The 14,923-nt window shown below is 49.8% G+C and overlaps 1 protein-coding gene across 3 annotated transcripts in view; it reads left to right on the top strand.

Moving 5' to 3' along the window:
- PKD1L2 (polycystin 1 like 2) overlaps positions 1-14,923 on the top strand; it is a 107,213-nt gene continuing 92,290 nt past the window's right edge. For 2 of the 3 annotated variants that reach the window (XM_050773190.1, XM_050773192.1), the window contains exons 1-5: positions 1-325; positions 4,002-4,163; positions 5,164-5,349; positions 13,184-13,294; positions 14,159-14,306. In XM_050773190.1, coding sequence (XP_050629147.1) covers positions 25-325; positions 4,002-4,163; positions 5,164-5,349; positions 13,184-13,294; positions 14,159-14,306 — 908 coding nt within the window. In that variant the 5' untranslated portion in view covers positions 1-24. The remainder of the gene's footprint in view (positions 326-4,001; positions 4,164-5,163; positions 5,350-13,183; positions 13,295-14,158; positions 14,307-14,923) is intronic. The other variant, XM_050773191.1, reaches the window with a different exon arrangement.

Below are 14,923 nucleotides of genomic sequence, written 5' to 3'. Positions count from 1 at the left end.
AGAGGCCCCAGCAGTGGTTCAAGCATGAGTGCAGTGGGCTTGGTACTCCTGGTGCTTGCTTTGAGGCTTAGGGTCGCCACTGCTAAGCCAGAGGAGGGCAGCTTTTGCTCTAAGAGCCAGGTGGCCTTCAGAGATGCTTGCTATGAATTTGTGCCAATTGGACGCACCTTCCGTGATGCCCAGAGCTGGTGCGAGGGGCAAGGAGGCCATTTGGTCTTCATTCGGGATGAAGACACCCAGCGGTTTCTGCAGAAGCACATCTCCCAGGACAGGGAATGGTGGATTGGACTCATGTGGAACTTGGCACGGAATGGAACCATGGAAGGTAGGTGCCGTGATCGCTGTGTTTTATGAGAAACTTGTGTTTGCAATTCTTGCCATCACTTCTCACCTAAAGCAACATGGAACAAATTAATATGTCCTAATTCTTATGGTATGGATACCCTTGCCTTTGCTTGTGTTGTGGATTAAATAAAATAATTCATGTCTAATGCCGCCTAGCATAGAATCTGGCACATCACTGACACTCTACAAATGCTCACTTCTTTGCCTGTTCCTAATAATAATACTCTGACTGCTTTGGTTCTTGCTAGAATAGTGCCAGGCACTATCCTCAGTGCTTCATGGTCACTATCATGTTGAATTCTTACAATAACAATGAGAAAAATTATTATGTCTCTACTTTTTTTTTTTTTTTTTTTTTTTTTTTGGCAGAGTCTCTCTCTGTTTCCCAGGCTGGAGTGCAGTGGCGCAATCTCGGCTCACTGCAACCTCCGCCTCCCAGGTTCAAGTGATTCTTCTGCTTCAGCCTCCCAAGTATCTGGGATTACAGGCACATGCCACTATGCTTGGCTAATTTTTTGTATTTTTAATAGAGAAGAGGTTTCACCATGTTAGCCAGGATGGTCTCGATCTCCTGAGCTTGTGATCCACCTGCCTCAGCCTCCCAAAGTGCTGGGATTACAGGTGGGAGCCACTGCGCCTGGCCTTATGTCCCCATTTTACAGATGAGAAAACTGAGTCTCAGAAAATAATGACTAAGCTATTTTTTAGTGTCCCACCTGTCTTTCCTCACTTTCTGTGAGACTAAAGCAGACCAAGTGCTTAGCATAGTTCCATTAACAGTCTAATTTTAATGGTCCTGAAAGTCTTTGTCCTCCTTTATTCTCTGAAGGCTCCTTCCCCCACCCAGTGCAGTCAGGTGAGTCATTCTCTATGAATCTGCAGAGCCCTGTTCACAATTCCAAGGCAGTGCTTTTGGTGTGGCTTAAATGGCTTAGTTGTCTGTCTCCCGCCTATACCATCAGCCCTTCAAAGAAAGAACCATACTCTGGACATTTTTGTTTTCCCAGTACCTAGACACAATTGAGAATGGAAAAGGAGGCTGGGCGCAGTGGCTCACGCCTGTAATCCCAGCACTTTGGGAGGCCGAGGCAGGTGGATCACTTGAGGTTAGGAGTTCGAGACCAGACTGGCCAACATGGTGAAATCTCATCTCTACTAAACATACAAAAATTAGCTGGGCGTGGTAGCACACACTTGTGATCCCAGCTACTCAGGAGGCTGAGGCAGGAGAATCCCTTGAACCCAGGAGACAGAGGTTCCAGTGAGCCAAGATTGTGCCATTGCACTCCAGCCTGGAAAACACAGTGAGACACTATCTCAAAAAAAAAAAAAAAAAAAAAAAAAAAAAAAAAAAAAAAAAAGAAAGAAAGAAAGAAAGAGAGAATGGACAAGAAAACATTTGCATTCAAGCCTCACATGCTCACATGGACCCCACGAGGTAAGCGTAGCTGCTCTCCTTTCACGGAGGAGGAAAATGAAGTCTGGAGAGAAAAGATGTGCTCAGTATGACACAGCTGGTGGCGCACAGTGGGGTCTCTACCAGTCAGAGCAATGCTAAGCCTGACTTTCCTACTGGGCACCTTGGTACCCAGAGGTTCTCTTTGCCCCTATATAAGCTACTGGGTTTGAGAAATGTGACATGGTACGTGCTGAACAGCCACAGAACAACGCCAGAGTGGATGGAAGTGTTTTAATAAATGAGCCACTGGGAAGCTCATTTAAGAAAACCCACAGCCAAGGGGATTTGAATTCTTAAGACGCCCCTGCAGGCAGTGTCTCCTGAATGGTTTTGTGAGGTGTAGATGCAACAGTTGCCGAGTTCTGTGTATTGAACATCCATTCACATCCAGCTAGAGGAGCTGTGCCTATTAAAACCTCTCAAGGGATACTGTGTGGTTATTGCAGAAAATGTAGTTCTAACTAGGCTGATAGGTAACAACCTCCAATATTTAATGTCGTTTAAGAAACAAGGGCCAGACACTGTGTGCAATCAGATGGCATTTGTGTAAATAGATTTCAGGCACTAGTAAATGCTGATGTGTGGATACAATTCAATTCAGCCTGGAATGATTTATGAGAAACATAACAATGATGGAGAAGCCCATAGGTTAGAGGGGGAAGATACTTTCATTTTATACCCTTTGTGCCATTTGGATTTTTAAAAACCATTTCATTTGCATGAATTTCTTTCAATAAATTAATAATTATATTTTTGAGTACCCATAATAAATTTTTGTTTTTTGAGACAGAGTCTCACTCTGTTTCCCAGGCTGGAGTGCAGTGGCACCATCTTGGCTCACTGCAACCTCTGCCTCCCAGGTTCAAGCGATTCCCCTGCCTCAGCCTCCCTAGTAGCTGGAATTATGGCTAATTTTTGTACTTTTAATAGAGACAGGGTTTTACCATGTTGGCCAGACTGGTCTTGAACTCCTGGCTTCAAGTGATCCATCCACCTTGGCCTCCCAAAGTGCTGGGATTCCAGGTATGAGCCTCCACGCCCAACCCACAGTAAATTTTTATATTTAGTGTTTTCTAGCTCTCTGGTGTCCTCAGCATGGTTCTGTTTTACACACACACACACACACACACACACACACACACACACACACACACACTCCTCTTCAAGAGTTACATCAGTATTTTCAAGGATCTGAAGAGGCCCAAAGTAACAATAACTGCTTATGTTTTAACTCAGCACTGCCCAGGTATACTTGGCTTATGAAGAAGATGATATGTTAAAACATCCCATGGCCCACTTCTGAACTGTATTATTATTATTATTTTGAGACAGGGTCTTGCTCTGTCTCCCAGGCTGGAGTATAGGGGCATGATCATGGCTCACTGTAGCCCCAACCTCAGCTCAAGCAGTCCTCCCAACTCAGCCTCCCGAGTAGCTAGGACCACAGGCACCATGCGTGACTGAAATTTTTTTTTTTTTTTTTTTTTTTGTAGAGACAAGGTCTCTCTAGGTTGCCCAGGCTGGTCTTAAACTCCTGGGTGCAAGCGATCCTCCCACCTCTGGGATGTTGGGATTACAGGCGTGAGCCACCGGGCCTGGCCCCTGGCTCTTCCTTAGACTGTGGTCAGGGCCAGGTGCGGTGGCTCATGCCTGTAATCCCAGAACTTTGGGAGGCCGAGGCGGATGGAGTTTGAGTTTAGGAGCTGGAGGCCAGCCTGGGAAACATGGCAAAATCCCTGTCTCTACCAGAAATACAAAAAAATCAGCCAGTCATAGTGGCTTGCACCTGTGGTCTCAGCTACTCAGGAGGCTAAGTTGGGAGGATCACTTGAGCCTGGGAGGCGGAAGTTGCAGTGAGCTGAAATGCACCACTGCGCTCCAACCTGGGTGACAGAGCAAGACCCCATCTCAAAATAAATAAATTATCAATTATGGTTAGACGGAGCTGGCAGCCTCATTTATTTAATCAAAACACCTTCTGCAAGCTCTCCAATTTGGTGTTCCAGTTCTTCTATTGAGTGTTTGAAGATGACAGTGAGGAAGAGACTTTTACTGCTCCTGGAGAGAGATCTCCAGCCCATCAACATTAACTGCTCACCTGCTGCACACCAGCGGCAGAGCAGGGGTGAGCCCTGCATTTGTATAAATGGAATGTGAAGACAGTTGCTGAGGCCTGGTGGTTGTGTTGTCCTTCCAGGACCGGGGATTTGGTTGGACACCTCCAATGTGACCTACAGCAACTGGCGCGGGGGGCAGGCCACCGCTGCCCCTGACACCTGCGGCCACATCGGGAGAGGCCCTTCCTCCGAGTGGGTGGCCTCGGACTGCGCCCAGACCTTCGCCTTCGTGTGCGAGTTCCGTGAGTGGCCCCTGCCCCGGAGTCCCCACCTCCCACCCTGTCTCCCTGCCCACCTGTGGGCCTCTCTCCGGGCTCCCCTATCCCTCCTGTTTCTGCCTCCATCTCTCTGACCCTCTCTTTCTCTTGCCCCCTCCTCTGTCTCAGTTTTCTCTGGGTCTTTCTTCCCCTTCTCTTTTTCTCCAACTCTTTCTGTTTCTCTCCCTTGGTCTCTGACTTTCTTCCTGCCTCTGTGTTCTCTCCATCTCCCTCTGGCTCTTCAGGGCCTGCCGGTGTCTGTCTCTGTCTCCCTGCTGAAGTGCTGACCTGTATGTGTTTTTCTGAGCTCACCTCTGTCTGCGGCTTTCTCTCCCTGTCTCTATGCATCTCTCTCTGGCCACGTGATGCTCCGTCACCCATCCCTGCCGTCTCCCCATCCACCTGCCCGCCGTCCTGCCTGCCTACCTGTCATGTCTCTGTTTCTGTCTTTCCCACTCTCTTTTTTTTTTTTTTTTGAGATGGAGTCTTGCTCTGTCACCCAGGCTGGAGTGCCGTGGTGTGATCTTGGCTCACTGCAACCTCCGCTTCCTGGGTTCAAGTGATTCTCCTGCCTCAACCTCCCGAGTAGCTGGGATTACATTGCGAGCCACTGCCCCTGGATAATTTTTGTATTATTTTAGACCTCAAGTGATCTGCCTGTCTTGGCCTCCTAAAGTGCCAAGATTACAGTGGTGAGCCACAGAGCCTGGCTTGCATGAGGTTTAGTATTACAGTGGGGGCACAGAGAAGCTAACTAACTTGCTGAAGGTCACACAGCAGTGTGTGGCTGGGCTGGATCTGATCCCAGGGAACCTGGCTCAGCACAATGCTGCCAACGACCATATTCTGTTCCTTACCCCTGCCAAACAGCTCCTGAGTTCTTGCATCTCAGCCTAACCCTCGGGACTGTCCCCTTCCTGTGACCCAGCACTTGCCTGTCTGTAACCGTGAGCCCCCCTAATGTCTTGCCTTCCCTTTGCCACAGGACTTGGCCAGAGCCTGGCCTGCAAGGGACTCAATGCCACCATGCACTGCGGCTCGGGGCAGGTCATCCAGGTCCAGGATGCCGTCTACGGACGCCAGAACCCCTATTTCTGCACCCAGGATGCCGGGCATCCCTCAGATCTGGAGCAGGGATGCAGCTGGGCCAATGTCAAGGATGAGGTGGCAGGTAGGGCCCAAGGGCTCTGCAGCTCTGGTTGCCAGCAGAGGCCAGTTGCTGGTATTCTGTGCTTAGCAAAGGGTTCCAGAAGCCTCTGATAATCTTCATCTCTGACCGTGGGCCTCCAACATGTGGGAAAACTGGCCAGTCCCTGCCCATGGCACGGAGCAGGGAAGCAGAGGGCTGTGGCCCACCCACCCCGACTTCAAACCCTGTCATGGATCTGGTGGGCACGGTGTGCCTCAATCCCTGCTGGGTGCAGGAAACACCACTTTTTTAACTTAATTTTTAAATTTTTGAAATACTCCGAACGTGTAGACAAGAATAGAAGATACTGTAATGAACTCCCACAAATCTGCTACCCACCTTTATCAGATCTGAACACCATGCCGCATTTGCTTAAGAATCCCTCATTAGAAAAATGAATACAGTTGGGCATGGTGGCTCACACCTGTAATCTCAGCACTTTGGGAGGCCGAGGCGGGTGGATCACCTGAGGTCGGGAGTTCAAGACCAGCCTGGCCAACATGGTGAAACCCCCATCTCTACTGAATATACAAAAATTAGCCAGGCTGGTGGTACACGCCTGTAATCCCAGGTATTTGGGAGGCTGAGGCAGGAGAATTACTTGAGCCCTGGAGGCGGAAGTTTCAGTGAGCCGAGATCAGGCCATCACATTCCAGCCTGGGTGATGGAGCCAGACTCTGTCTCAAAAAAAAAAGAAAAGAAAAAAGAAAAGGAAAAATGAATACAACACTAGGAGACTTCTGTGGATCCCTCCACAGTCCTGTTCCTGTTACGAATTCAGTGTTTCTTAATCACATGCATGCTTCGTGCTTCTCTAGTTTCTTTCTTTTTTTGAGACAGAGTCTCTCTCTCTTGCCCAGGCTAGAGTGCTGTGGCCCAATCTTAGCTCACTGCAATCTCTGCTTCCTGGGTTCAAGCGATTCTCCTGCCTCAGCCTCCCGAGTAGCTGGGATTACAGGCGTGTGCCACCACTCCTGGCTAATTTTTGTATTCTTTTTTTTTTTTTTTTTTAAGACGGAGTCTCGCTCTGTCGCCCAGGCTGGAGTGCAGTGGCCGGATCTCAGCTCACTGCAAGCTCCGCCTCCCGGGTTTACGCCATTCTCCTGCCTCAGCCTCCCGAGTAGCTGGGACTATAGGCGCCCGCCACCTCGCTCGGCTAGTTTTTTGTATTTTTTAGTAGAGACGGGGTTTCACCGTGTTAGCCAGGATGGTCTCGATCTCCTGACCTCGTGATCCGCCCGTCTCGGCCTCCCAAAGTGCTGGGATTACAGGCTTGAGCCACCGCGCCCGGCCAATTTTTGTATTCTTAATAGAGATGGGGTTTCACCGTGTTGACCAGGCTGATCTCGAACTCCTGAGCTTAGGCAATCTGCCTGCCCTGGCCTCCCAAAATGCTGGGATTACGGGCGTAAGCCACTACGCCTACTTTATTTCCACCTTCTATGCACGTATTCCTAAACACTACAGAGTGTTGCTTTTGCAGGGCTTTTTAAAAAACTAATTTATTTATTTATTTATTTATTTATTTATTTATTTAGAGACAGAATCTCGCTTTGTCACCCAGGCTGGTATTCAGTGGCACAATTTCTTCTCACTGCCACCTCTGCCTCCTGGGTTCAAGCGATTCTTGTGCCTCAGCCTCCCAAGTAGCTGGGACTACAGGTGTGCGCCACCACACCCAGTTAATCTTTTATATTTTTAGTAGAGACGGCGTTTCACCGTGTTTGCCAGGCTGGTCTCAAACTCCTGACCTCAGGCGATCCGCCCACCTCAGCCTCCCTGGGATTACAAGCGTGAGCCACTGTGCCCGGCCGCTTTGCAGGGTTTTAATGTTTATATTAATGGTACCATATTTGCAGGGTCTTAACGTTTACGTAAATGATATCATATTGTGTGTCATTCTACAGAATGCGTTTTTCTTTTCGTTTTGGTGCTTGTGTTTTGCTCAACATCATGTTTTTGAGATGTATTATCCATCTTGATACATGTCGTGCTGCTTTATTTGTTTCATCGATTGTGTAACTGTGCCGTCATTTGTCTCTTCTCCTGTTGAGAAAGGTTGGTTCTTAATCTTTGTGACTGTGAATGACGCTGAAGCCGAGCTCCCGATGGATGGTATCTCTCGTTCACATGGGAGAGTTACTCTAGGGCTTTGTTTTTCTAAATCGGATTAAATCTCCTTCTGAGCTGCGCTCACCCAGTGACCAGGATTCAATTTCCGGGATTATGGGGGTTTCTTGCACCCTGCCGGGAGGTGAAAACTCCTCAGAGGCCTCCCTGGTCCAGGATATCTGGGAACCCTCTTCTTTCTGCTGCAGTCACCACTCTCCCCGCTGGAGGGTCCAGGAAGGCAGGTGGTCTGCTGCTTCTTGGCTAAGTGAGGACACAGCCCCCTGTGGCCAGGCTGCGAGCCCTGGGTCCTGGGAGTCAGCCTTCCCAGTTGTGCCTCTTGGCAGTCTCCTCCGAACCTCTGCTTCTGCCCAAAGACCCTTTGAAGATTCAGGGAGGGATGCCAGTACTCCCGGAACTTCCTCCTGCCTGGGGGAAATGAGAATGGCTCCTCTGACCTCATGCCTTTTGCAGCAGGCATGGGGAAGGGAAATGCTAAAAATCGGCTGGCTGGTTTTCACTGACTCTTCTTACTCCGGCGTTCCTGAGGCTGTGGCCCCTGCAAGGAGAAAGGGCCCCGGACAGGAGGATGGATGTACCTCCCTCACCAAGGCACTGCTGGGGCTTGGTGGGCTGTTTCCTCAAAGGCTCAGCTGCAGGTTCCTGAAATGTGGCACCCACAGCTCAGAGAGCACGTTAGAGGGGAGCCCTGCACCCTGTTGAGGGAGTCAGAGGAGGAGCGCAGGGAGGATCCCACGGGGTCTGTATCTAAGCGCCCTGGTCCCTCATTCATTCAGTTAGCCAATAAACACTTGTTTTTTCTTTTTTGAGACAGAGTCTTGCTCTGTTCCCCAGGCTGGAGTGCAGTGGCACAGTCTTGGCTCACTGCAACCTCTACCTCCCGGGCTTGAGCGATTCTCCTGCCTCAGCCTCCCAAGTAGCTGGAATTATAGGTGAGCACCACCACACCCAGCTAATTTTTGTATTTTTTGTAGAGACAGGGTTTCACCATGTTGCTCAGGCTTGGCTTTAACTGCTGGCCTCCAGTGATCCGCCCACCTTGGCCTCCCAAAGTGCTGAGAATACAGGCATGAGCTACTTCGCCTGACCCAAACTCTGTTTTTCAAAGAGCTCGCAACGCAGTGGGGAGACAGTAATACACAGGCAATTAACTAATGCTGTGATAAATGCTGCAACCCAGAAGAGCAAACACTCTCAATTTAGTCATGCCAAACTTATTTTGTACCTACTATGTGCCAGGTACTGTTCTATGTGCTGGAGATGTAGCAGTGAGCCAAAAAATTTTAAAAACCTCCCAATTAATTTCAAACTCGCTTCCAAGTGATGCCACTTAGGATCCCAAGTGTCTTTGGGCCACATTCTGAGCCGCAAGGCATCTGGGGACCTGAAGGGGTTTTAAAGTTTGTCTGCAAGGTGTGCTAAATCCTGGAATTAGATCAGATTTAGTTTACTTTTTTCTTTTTTTTTTTTTACGTGGATTTTATGTGGCTACGAAGAGTCAGAAAAAACTCTGTCCTCAGGTTCTGGAATTAGACCTCTCTTTGAGTCTATTTAATCTGAGAACAGAGATGTGGTGGTGGCTTGTGTTCCCGTTTGATCACAGGGGTTCCCTGGATCACGGGGTGGAGGTGGGGCTCAGGAAAGCTTTACGGGGGCAGCGTCAGGAGCCTGGCTGTGAAGGAAGTGCAGAATCCGGCCAGGAGAAAGGCTGGGGGACAAGGTGGTGAGGACATGAGGTGGCAGGCTCAGGTGTGGACTGCAGTATGAACGGTGATGGTGGAGAGAGAGCCCAGGATGGTCTCGCTGGATAACAACAGTGTTAGAAAAAAACCTCAGCAGGGACGTGGCCTCTGCGTCTTAAGGCAGTTTACCCATTCCAAGTGGATATTGAATATTTTGTGAGCTGGAAGGTGAGCCCTGCTGCAGACTGCTTAGATCAAGTCCAAGGATGGGGCCGAACCCCCTGGGATGTGGGCAGCAGGGTACATGGCAAGAGGGTGGCAAGTTGGGGTTCAAATTCCAGCTCAGCCCCTGCTGCCTAGGCAAGTTGCAGAATCTGTTTCATGGGGCTCCTGTGAGGGTCAGGAGAACCTGGGGGAACAGTGTAGCACCTTGTACGCACTCTGCAAGTGGAGTGGACATTCCTGCATGCTCTGTTCCAGCTGGCTCTGAGCCAGCAGTAGCGGGATCAGCATCCCCTGGGAGCTTGTTAGACACGCACACTGTCCAGCTGCACCCCATACCGACTGAATCAGAATCCTGGGGGGGCGGGGTCTGAATCTAGTTAAATGCTGACAGCTGCCTGTTAATCGGAGCTTCCATTGGGGGAACTGCTGGGGCAGGGGAGAAGAGATGCTTAAAAAAAACAAAGACGCTGGGCACAGTGGCTCACGCCTGTAATCCCGGCGTTTTGGGAGGCCAAGGTGGGCAGATCACGTGATATCAGGTGTTCAAGACCAGCCTGGCCAACATGGTGAAACTCCATCTCTACCAAAAATACAAAAATTAGCAAGGTGTGGTGGCATGTGCATGTAATCCCTGCTACTTGGGAGGCTGAGGCAGGAGAATCGCTTGAACCCAGAGGCAGAGGTTGCAGTGAGCCGAGATCATGTCACTGCACTCCAGCCTGGGCAACACAGCTAGACCCTGTCTCAAAAAACAAAAAACAGGCCGGGCGCGGTGGCTCACGCCTGTAATCCCTGCACTTTGGGAGGCCGAGGCGGGCGGATCACGAGGTCAGTAGATCGAGACCATCCTGGCTAACACGGTGAAACCCTGTCTCTACTAAAATACAAAAAATTAGCCGGGCGCGGTGGCGGGCGCCTGTAGTCCCAGCTACTCCGGAGGCTGAGGCAGGAGAATGGCGCGAACCCGGGAGGCGGAGCTTGCAGTGAGCCGAGATGGTGCCACTGCACTCCAGCCTGGGCGACAGAGTGAAGACTCCGCCTCAAAAACAAACAAACAAACAAACAAAAACAAAAAACAAACAAATAAAACAAGAAGAAAATAAACCCTCACACTCTTTTGGTGATTATAGTTCAGTGCTGTGGATACACATAATGGGAGTAACTCAAATTGAGGGGAGCATCCAACTAGGTCTTTCAATAGAAGGAATTTAATGCAGGGAATTGGTTTCCCAAGTCATGAATGTGCTGAGGAGCCAAACAAAGGATGCTGCTGCAGACCTGAGATTGGCAGCCATGGAAAGCTGCTGCCACCCCTAAAGGCTGGCAGGATAACTGGAAGGGATGTTTTTACCAAAATCGGAAGTCAGGATCATCCAGTAGATACTAGAGCCATGGCAGAGCTTGCCGGTAGGAGATAGGACCGTGTGCAGAGGGCCCGTCCAGAGGGAGCTGGAGCTACAGGGGAGCTGCTGTGAGAGGCAGGATGAGAAGTACACTGGCTTCCAACCTCTTTCTGTCTGGCATAGGCAAAATTATGGCCCTCATGATTTCTCATCCTAATCCATGGAGCTGTGGGTATGATGAGACACCATGCCTGCGGCTATGTTAACGTCTGTAACAAAAGATACTTTGTAGATATAATTATGGTTGCTAATCAGTTGGTTTTAGGATACAAAGATTATGCTGGAATATGCAATTTGCACAGTCTAAATACATAAGCCCTTAAAAGCAGAGAACTTTCTCTGGCTAGAAGCAGAAGATAGATATGGGAAAAGGAGAAGTCAGAGAGATTCCAGGTGTTTGACAGGTTTGATGCCCTGTTGCTGGCTCTGAGATGCAGTGGTCACATGGAAGGACAGAAGAGAGGCCTCTAGGAATTAAGGGCTGAATTCTGCCAACAAGAATGAGATTGGCAGCAGATCCTTCCCTAGAGCCTCCAGAAAGAAACACAGCCAGCTGGGCATGGTGGCTCACGCCTGTAATCCCAGCACTTTGGGAGACTGAGGTGGGTGGATCACCTGAGGTCAGAAGTTCCAAACCAGCCTGGCTAACATGGCGAAACTTCGTCTCTACTAAAAAATACAAAACTTAGCTGGGTGTGGTGGTGCGCACCTGTAGTCCCAGCTACTCAGGAGGCTGAGGCAGGAGAATCGCTTGAATCCGAGAGGGAGAGGTTGCAGTGAGCCAAGATTCCACCACTGTACACTGTACTCCAGCCTGGGTGACATGGTGAGACTCTGTCTCAAAAAAAAAAAAAAAAAGGCCAGGAGCAGTGGCTCACACCTGTAATCTCAGCACTTTGGGAGGCTGAGGCAGGTGGATCACCTGAGGTCAGGAGTTCGAGACCAGGCTGACCAACACGCAGAAAACCCATCTCTACTAAAAATACAAAATTAGCCAGATGTGGTGGCACATGCCTGTAATCCCAGCTACTCAGTAGGCTGAGGCAGAAGAATTACTTGAACCTGGCAGGCAGAGATTGCAGTGAGCCGAGATCACACCACTACACTCCAGCCTAGGCAACAAGAGTGAAACTCCATCAAAAAAAAAAAAAAAAAAGGAAAGCAAGAAAAACACAGCCCTGACACCTTGGTGTCAGCCCTGTGATATGAGCAGAGGCCAGCTGAGCCCACCCAGACTTCTGACCTCCACACAGAATTGTGAGATTTAAAAATCTGTGCAGTTTTATTTATTTTTATTTATTTTATTTTTGAGACAAAGTCTCGCTCTGGTGACCAGGCTGGAGTGCAGTGGTGCAATCTCAGCTCACTGCAACCTCCACCCCCCTGGTTCAAGTGATTCTCCTGCCTCAGCCTCCTAAGTAGCTGGGACTGCAGGCACGTGCCACCACACCCGGCTAATTTTCGTATTTTTGGTAGACACAGAGTTTCCTCATTTTGGCCAGGCTGGCCTCACACTTCTGACTTCAAGTGATCCACCTGACTCACTCTTTCACCAGTACCGGCCATTGGCCAAGCCTCCCTGGGAGCCAGAGGCCAAGGGAGTTTGGAAAGTGTAGGTCCCTGTGACACAAGCAGGGCAGGGTGAGAGGGTGGCTCTGTGGGCCCAGGTCCAACTGCCCGGAAGAAGTGGGACCTAGCAGGTAACTGGGAAAAGCACAGGTGGGTGTTCTGGACCTGTTTCTTTCTCCCAGGCTTCCCCGCGGGCATCTAACACATCTCACTGGGCAGGAGGGAGAGGTGCTGGATGATCCTGAAGTTTCTGGAATGGGCTGTCCCTGCTCCTCCTTCTGTGGGCACATGGCACCCTGATTGGCACAGGATTCCTAACCTTGCCCCCTCTGCTGGTTCTCTGGGTGTGGATTTCTATTTGGGGCCATCTGACTAGATGCTACTGGACCAGTGGTTCTCCACATGGGGTCCCTGGGCTAGCAGTGTCAGGATCAGCATCCCATAGGAGCTGGTTCGAAATGCATATTCTCCAGCTGTACTCCGTACCTACTGAATCAGAATCGCTGAGGGTGAGGTCTGGAATGAGGTGTCTTCACAGGACCCACAGGGGGATCTGGCGCAAGCTGAAGTTTGAGACCAGGATGCTAGACTCTGAACTACTTGAGGACAGAAATCCTACTTCTCTGTCCCCTGAGTACCTAGCCCAGTGCTGGTCTTCAGGAGATATCAAAAGCTATTTGTTGGGCGGGTGGTGGGTAAACGGATGAGTGGATGAGAGGCCATGCATCTCTGCGCATCTCTGTTGAGTGTATCCTCTTTTGTCTCGCACTCCATTCCTGCTTCCGCTGGGATGTGGGTGCTTCCCAGGCCAGTGCCAGGGGCTACAGGCATGCCAGGTGGCAGCAGATGAGACCTACTTTGGAAACCTGTGTCCGACTCAGGGCAGCTACCTGTGGGTGCAGTACCAGTGCTGGGAAGGTGAGTCCCCAACTTGCTTAAGCTTAGAAATTTCCCTCTATTTCACGGCATGTCCAGCTTCCCCTGAAAACAGAGACAGCAGCCACCCACGTGGGCTCATCTCTGTGTTCTAAGAGACTCCCTCATTCAAAATTGCTCCCCTTGGCCGGGCACGGTGGCTTACACCTGTAATCCCAGCACTTTGGGAGGCAGGAGGATAGTCTGAGCCCAGGAGTTAGAGACCAGCCTGGGCAATACGGAGAATCCCCGTCTCCACAAAAAAATATAAAAATTAGGCTGGGTGTGGTGGCTCACGCCTGTAATCCCAGCACTTTGGGAGGCTGAGGGGGGTGGATCACTTGAAGTCAGCAGTTCGAAACCAGTGGCCGACATGGTGAAACCCTGTCTCTACCAAAAAAATACAAAAATTAGCCAGCCGTAGTGGCATACACCTGTAGTCTCAGCTACTTGGGAGGCTGAGGTGGGAGAAATGCTTGAAACTACAAGGCAGAGGTTGCAGTGAGCAGAGATCACGCTACTGCCCTCCAGCCTGGGTGACAGAGTGAAACCCTGTCTCAAAAAATAAAAATAAAAATTAGCGGGTATAGTAGTACATGCCTTTGTCCCAGCTACTCAGCCTCTACTGAGGTGGGAGGATCATCTGAGCCTGGGGAGATCGAGGCTGCAGTGAGCCATGACTGCACCACTGCATTCCAGCCTGGGTGAAAGAGCAACACCCTGTGAGAAAAAAAAAAAAAAAAAAAAAAAAAAAAAAAAGACCCACATAAAAATACTGGACAGGTAGCCAGAAGAGAGTCAGTTATAAACAGAAATGTGCAATTGTGCTTCACAAGGGCATGCAGCATTTTGTGTTTTAATCCACAGCCCTACAGCTGATGGTGTCCAGTGAGAGTTTCATCTTTGACAATGTCACCATCTCCCTGACGTGGCTTCTCTCACCCTACATAGGAAACCTGTCCTGTATAATTAGTACAGGAGACGGCCACATTTTCGATCCCTACAACCCGCCGAGGTAAGAGAAATCTCTGAGCCTTGAGCCAGGTTGTATGTATCATCAGTTTTCTGCCTCATAACAAACCAACCCAAAACTTGGTGGCTTAAAACAATAGTTACCATTTCTTACGGTTCTTTGGAGAGCTGGGTGGCTTTTCTTGTCTGAGTGGAGTCGGCTGGGGTGGGCTGTCTAGGAAGACCTCACTCACTCACACGCCTAGTGGTCAGCCGGATGTCAGCTAGAAGCATGTGCTGTTCATCACCCAACAGGTTAGCCTGGGCTCATTCACACGGTGGCAAAGTGTTCCTAGCAGCAGAGCCTGATGCGCAAATGTTTTTTCAAATCTCTGCTTGTGTTACATTTTCTAAGATACCGTTGGCCAAAGCATGTTCCATGGCCAAGACCAGATTGAAGAGGTGGAGGAGTAGACCCCACCTGATAGAAGGAGCTGGAGCCGCCCTGCAAGGCGCTGCCATACAGGGATGGGAGGAAGTGTTGCTGCTCCTTTTGTAATCACTCTACCTCATAGATTTTCTTTTTTTTTTCTTTTCTTTTTTTTTTTTGAGACAGGGTCTTGCTCCATCGCCAGGCTGGAGTGCAGTGGCTCAATATCGGCTCACTGCAACCTCCACCTC

The sequence above is a fragment of the Macaca thibetana genome, chromosome 20 (assembly GCF_024542745.1).
Source record: "Macaca thibetana thibetana isolate TM-01 chromosome 20, ASM2454274v1, whole genome shotgun sequence".
Taxonomy (NCBI): Eukaryota; Metazoa; Chordata; class Mammalia; order Primates; family Cercopithecidae; genus Macaca; species Macaca thibetana.
Note: the sequence above shows the minus strand (reverse complement) of the source record. Positions and strands in the feature narration are given on the sequence as shown.